The sequence below is a fragment of the Hipposideros armiger genome, unplaced genomic scaffold, assembly GCF_001890085.2.
Source record: "Hipposideros armiger isolate ML-2016 unplaced genomic scaffold, ASM189008v1 scaffold_824, whole genome shotgun sequence".
In the NCBI taxonomy this organism is placed as follows: Eukaryota; Metazoa; Chordata; class Mammalia; order Chiroptera; family Hipposideridae; genus Hipposideros; species Hipposideros armiger.
The window spans coordinates 216,299-222,308 of record NW_017732174.1 but is presented as its reverse complement, the minus strand read 5'-3'; the positions used below and the strand labels follow the sequence as shown (position 1 = coordinate 222,308).

The 6,010-nt window shown below is 54.0% G+C and overlaps 2 protein-coding genes across 5 annotated transcripts in view; both read right to left on the bottom strand.

The window, feature by feature from the left end:
• LIPE (lipase E, hormone sensitive type) overlaps positions 1-5,185 on the bottom strand; it is a 19,720-nt gene extending 14,535 nt beyond the window's left edge. Inside the window, exons 1-2 of one of the 4 annotated variants that reach the window (XM_019629028.1) lie at positions 2,699-3,722; positions 2,241-2,374 (exon numbers count right to left, since the gene is read on the bottom strand). In XM_019629028.1, coding sequence (XP_019484573.1) covers positions 2,241-2,358 — 118 coding nt within the window. In that variant the 5' untranslated portion in view covers positions 2,359-2,374; positions 2,699-3,722. Of the gene's footprint in view, positions 1-2,240; positions 2,517-2,698; positions 3,723-4,305 lie in introns of those variants that run through there. The other 3 variants (XM_019629032.1, XM_019629031.1, XM_019629029.1) reach the window with 3 other exon arrangements.
• Positions 1-6,010, bottom strand: part of CXCL17 (C-X-C motif chemokine ligand 17) — a 22,528-nt gene that overhangs the window by 3,124 nt on the left and 13,394 nt on the right. The gene's annotated exons all lie outside the window — the stretch shown is intronic.

The following is a 6,010-nucleotide window of genomic DNA, read 5'->3' as shown; positions in this document are numbered from 1 at the left end:
TCCAGCCTCCTCTCTTCCTCCCCTCCCTTGCTGAGTTTCCTCTGAGCTGTAATGTGCTGCTTCCTTAGGCCTCAAGATCTCTGCCATTGTGTTCCTTGGGTCCTTCCTGCCCCCTTGCCAAGCAGTCAACACTTGCTCATACTTGGGTCCAATGTCACCTTCTTGGGAAGCCTCCCTCTTACATTTTCTCAGGAATTTCCCTCTTGTTTTTATCACAGTTTATAACTATATCTGATTCGTGGGACTATTTGATTAATATTTGTGTCCACAGCCCACATGTGAGTGTGTCCTCACCTCTGAGAGCCCAGGACTATCACAAGTGTACAGTGAATGTCTGCTGAACGAATCTGTGCATCTGGAGCCTTTTGGGTCCAGAATCAAGGTTGGGCACACAGCAATTTTGAGCTCACACACTCCCTGCCCTCAGGAGACTGGGAGCAGCCATCTCTCTGCCCTCACTGGCCAGGTAAGGAAGCCCAGGTGACTTTGCTTCCTCAAAGCCTCGGTGTCATCATCTTGGAAATAACGTGATCATGACACTAGTGTCATTAGGTTATACTGGCAAGATCAAACTGATGACTAGGACTGTTCCAACCAGCCTGGATGCCCTTGGGCCAGGGGCGAGGTCTGATTCACCCAACTGAGGCCTGGTACCAGGGCAGGGCATCAGGAAATGACAGGCAGATCTCAGAGCTTTGGGGAATGAGCCTGTTTCAGTAGGTGGGCCAAGGATTTGTGAGGACTGGCTCAGCCATGTGCAGGGAGCCCTGCCCAAGAGGATTCTGACTTCTCATGACAACCCTAAGCATGGCACAATAATTATTATCCCCATGTTACAGACCTACAGTTCCTTCACTTATTAATTCAATAAATATTTAAGTGCTTATGTGCCTGGCACACCAGGCTCTGGAAATGCAAAAGAAGGCAGACACAGCCCTATTCTTAAAGGAGCTCATTGTCTAGTGTGTGTGTGGGTAACCTCCCCTCCTGAGGGCTTGCTGTGTGCTGGTGCCAAACACATTACATTCACTCAAACCTCGCAACAGCCCTACAAGTCAGGCACTTTCATCATTATGTCCATTTTAGAGCCAGAAAGTTGAGGCAGGGGAGGAGGGAGCCTGTTGCCCAGTGTACCACAGGTCATAGCCTGAGGAACCAGGTCTTCTATGCCCATGTACTTAGCCATGGTCTGTACTGCCTCTGGGCACTCTGTCCTGCTTATGAGGCTGTCTTGCCGTGTGACAGCAAATGCCCTACGGCACGAGTCTGAGTCAGTTTGAGCCTGCATGTGTCTGGAGCCAACTCTAGTTCTGTCCTTGGCAGGGATGAACAATGCAGTGTATGGCAAGGAGAACAATGAGTTTGGGGATCCCTGGGGCCCAGGAACTATGTCAGTTTCTTTTCTGCACAGGAACTTCCCACAGGTCCTCACTTGGATTGACAAATATTCCAAAGAGAGGGAGCCTCTGCCTGAGGCTTGCAACATCGCCATTGGTCTGTCAGTCTTTCTCTAACCTGCTTAGAGCCGTAAATAATGTGACACCCTAGGGAACCCAGGTGGCAGCCCTTCCTTCTTCTCCTGAGGGAGGGTGTGGTGGTTGGAAGCCAACACAGGAACCCCTAGTCCTACAAAGAGTGTGGGAGAGGAAGTTAGGCCCCAGGGGAGTCAGGCTGAAGCAGGTGGACTGAAAAGAATGGATGAACAGACTGAATGAGGGATGGGAGCACAGGTCTGTTTTGAGCTGTACTGGCCCCCTGGCATTGCCCACTCTGGGGTGCCCCTTCCTCCCAAATTACCGTGACTCACCCCTAAACTTCCTCTTTCGGCAACAGCTTATAAACCTCTTCCTTATCATTTTCTCAAGAGTGCCAGAGACCTGAAAATCGGCGCTAGAACCATTTCCCAGGTGGGAAACACTGAAGGCAAGAGTTGCCTACAGTCACGCGACGAGTACAGAGCCAGAGCGGGAAGCCTGGTCCAGGAGACTCGCATTTTGGACTCTCCACCCAAGGCAGTAGTGGGGCGTCCGATAGTCTCTATGCTGGGGGTATATTCCGCTCTCACATCACCCCCCTCTCACAATGGATCATCCCCGCACGTCCATTGCAGAGCAGCAATAGGCCAGTCCACGGACTCCCCTACTTCTCGTGGAGGTGGGTCAGTCCAGTCACTCAGTCCCCAGTTCCCAGTGCGATGTCCAAAGTTCCTTCCGGGCTGTTGCCAGCCCCCGCGCGCTCACCTTTGGTCTTGACTTTTCGCCACCGCCGGCGGCTACGGCTCTTGGACCCCTTTTTGTCCTTCTTCGAGGCCGGGGCCCCAGCGGCCCCGGCGGGCCCCTCTCCCTCGGCTGACTCCATCAATTCTCCTGGGTCCCTGCGCGAGGACCAATTCCAGCCGCTAAGCCCCGCCCCGGGAGCCAATCCAGGTTACACACCACCGGCGAGCCCCCATACCACCCAATCCTGGGCTTGCTCCTCTTTGTGTCCCGCCCCCTGAGCGATCCGGCCCTCGCGCCACTGCTAAGGCCTAGCCCCGCCCCCTCATACGCATTAAAGGACCCGCGACCAACAAAAATGCAGCCCTGGAGGCGGCGATAAACGTCCTTCAGGCAGGGCTAGGGAGTCGCACGGTGGACACCCTAGCAGAGAAGCCTCGATATTATGACATGTTGGTTTTCAGCCTCACCTTCCCACTCACCTTCCCACGTAGGTATCCCCTAGAATGCGACCCGGCGCATCCGCTGGAGGGGGAGAACTGGGTGCCGCTGAGCCACTGCTTGGGGGTAGGGGGCGGGGCCAGGTCCTCGGGCAATTCAGAGCCGGGGCGGGGCGCTAGCGCTGGAGGTGTGGCTCTGCCTGCGAGCCGTCGGAGGAGGAATCCTCGCCTTCTCCCCAACCCTTGCCTCCTTGTTAATTGCTCTCTTTCTCGCGGTTCTTTTTTCTGCCCTCTCCTCCCCACGAGAATGGGGGAGGGGCAAGGAGAATGCTCCGCACCTGCGCATTAGCCCCAAAAGCGGGCCCACCGGTAGGGAGGAGCGGCGGTGGAGGAAGCGCCGCGCACCTGGGAAAAGGCGGGAAACAGAGGAGGCTTCCGGCTTGCGCATGCGCACACAGCCACTGCCTCCCGGGCGCTCGAGGAGAGGCGGCCTGGTCGCCTTGGCGGTGTGAAGAAGGTGTCCCTTGAGACTGGGTTCTGGAAGCCTAGAGACACAACTCTTAATCCTCAGCGCCGGAAAAAGACCTGGAACCCTTTCTTTCCTTCCTGCCTCTCCTCGTTGCCCTCCCAAGGCCCACGACCAGCCCTGGCACGGACAGACACCAAGTACCCTCATTTCCTCAGACCTGAGAGAGACAGGCCAGCCTTCCCGGCTGGGTCATGCCTCTGGCCTGGGTCCACCATTGCCAGCCCTCGGACTAAGCCTTACAGTGTTCTTAGCTTGTGGAGCGGGGCTGGATGTTTTCTTCCCCCTTGGGCTACTTCAACAAGTAACCCCTTATTCCAGGGGGAAACCTTCCTGCCCGCTTCTGCCTGGCAGGGCTTTGGAGCCTAAAGGAGGAGAATGGGAGCTGGAGCCTGCCCCTTGGGGCACCACTGCCTGCTTCAGAAGAGGGAAGGGAGTGTTGGCAGCCATCACCCTTGCCTCCCGCTCTCTGCCACTGTCCCTTCTTTCAGCCCCAACCTTGCTTGGGACTTTGGCGAACCCCACAGCCCCTCTCCCAGGGTTCCCCTTTTGTAAAAACCCACCCCCAAGGGCCTCAAGGCCTCCCGGGACTGGGGGTCCCCCGGACAAGCCCGGCGAACAAGAAGGGGTCTGCGCTGGGAGCCCACCCCGAAGCCGCAAGGATCGCTCAGGCCTGATTTGGGCCTAGTTGGGATGGAAATTCCCTGAGGGTAAGGGCCACATTCAGCCTGTGTCTGTGCAGCCTTGGGCAGTGATGGCTTCAGAACTGTGCTCAGTGGGTTTGGGGACAGATGGATGAATACTGGCAGGAGGGTGGCTTCCCTTCTGTTCTGGTCCCTAGCCCAGAATCCCTTTCCACTCTGAGTTCCCCCAAAAATCCTTCCTAGGGAGGCAGCCTGGTGCCTGGGAAGAAGTCCGACCCTAGCTTTGGGCTTCACCCCTCATGCCAGATCCTTTACATCTCATTGCTTGGGCCTCCTCATTGATCAAATGGGGCTTTTGATCTTTGTCTTGCTGTCGAGGGATCACCTGAGCTAACCTGACACACTGGCAGCTCTTAGTACTTCTTGACCTTAGGAATGACTGTCCCTAGGAGGCTCCCATTCCTCCAGGCTCAGCTCACCTGTGTCCTGGTAGTGTCTGCGATCCTGGCTGCTGGTTTTCTTCCCATGGGCTGATGTCCCACCACATCCTGACTTCGCTTCATAACCAGGCTTCCACGTGAAGGCCAACTTCATCCCCTGGGCCACTGTTTCACCGCTCATGGCTGGTGAATCGTTCTCAAATGGACACTCCGAATCTGATTCCGAGTCTAAATCTGTGACCCACTCCAGAAATGTCTTCCACTCTGAGGCCGGTTGCTGTATGGATAGTTCATGCAGTTTTGATAGAAACCCCAACTCGATCGAAGATCCCTGCTGGGATTTGGCTGTTTGCTGGGCTATAGGATCTGACTGTCCTGATTTCTCTTGGGACATAGATTCCGTCTGGGCCAGAGGTGTCGATTCAACTTCTGCTTGAGCTAGAGGTGGCTCTCCGCGTCCCTCTCCCAATTCTGGCTCCTGTTGAGTTCTAGATCCTTTTCCTGGCCCAGGTCCCTGCTGTAATGCGGTTTCCTGTTGAGTGAAGGGAACCCTTTGGATGGGAGGTGATTGTTGTGGTGCAGGCTCCTGTGGGGCAAGAAGTTCCTGCTGTAAAGCAGATTTTTGTTGTGCTCTAGGTTCCTGCTGGGATTCAGCTTCATTTTGGGCAAGGGGCTCTTGCTGAGTGAGGGGTCTTTGCTGGGAAGCAGGCTCCTGTTGGGTATTGGGTCTCTGCTGAGTCTTAGATGCTGGCTGTGCTGTGGGTGTCTTTTCTGGGCCAGGCTCTGGCTGGGTGATAGGTGTCAGGTGTGGCTCAGGTTTCCAGTCAGGCCTAGATACTGACTTAGAACCTGACACCACTGTTGTTATTTCCCTCATGAGAGATGTTGATCTTCCAGGCTTCATCCTTCCCGTCCCCCTAGCTAGGCTTCCTTTGTCACAGACCCCTCATTGATTCCTCATGATGGCACCTCCCTTTGGGTTCTACTCCTTCATCCTTTCATTCCTGGTCTTACTTTTTAAGGCAGTTGGCAAGTCGGCCGACCACTGTTGGACCCCACTCCTGTGCCAAGTGAGGCTCTTCTGTGCCTCCTGTTGTGGGAGGATGGATTAGGAACAGGGGGAGGCTGTGTGCCCTGCACTCTCCTACCACAGGGGAGGGGCTTGCCTTCTTGTGTCATAAATAAGGCCCCACCCCAACTCACCACTCAGTGAAAATGTTTTTTTTTTTCTCATAAGGCAGCATCCCAACTTAGTCCTCTGTTTCATCTGGAGTGACAGAAGCCAGATTCTGGATGAGTGTTCCTTCCCCCCCCCACCCCCCACCCCGCCTCTTCTGATGTTAGAGGAAAGGGTCAGAGGGGGAGGCAGTCTCTATACTTTTGTAATAATCTTTTCCTCTTTATTTAGTCTTTTGAATGGTTGCCAGTTTAGTTTCCTTATTGCTTTATAATTTCAGTTCCATGTTTAAAAAAATGATGTCCTCCTGTTTTTACAGCTTGAAGCCCTTTTCAGTAGCATTTGGGATCTTTCACACCATCTCCCTAGCCCTGAACCTATGGTTCTGCATATGTCTTCTGTACTAGTTTGGAAACTCACAGAGTACAATGACCCTTAATGATGACGGTGATAATAACAATCATAAATCCTAAAGGCATTCTACATGCTAGGAAACTGGTCAAGTTTTTTTTAAAACCTATATTATCTTTGCTATGACTATGTCTGATTCTTTTCTATACCTGCTTT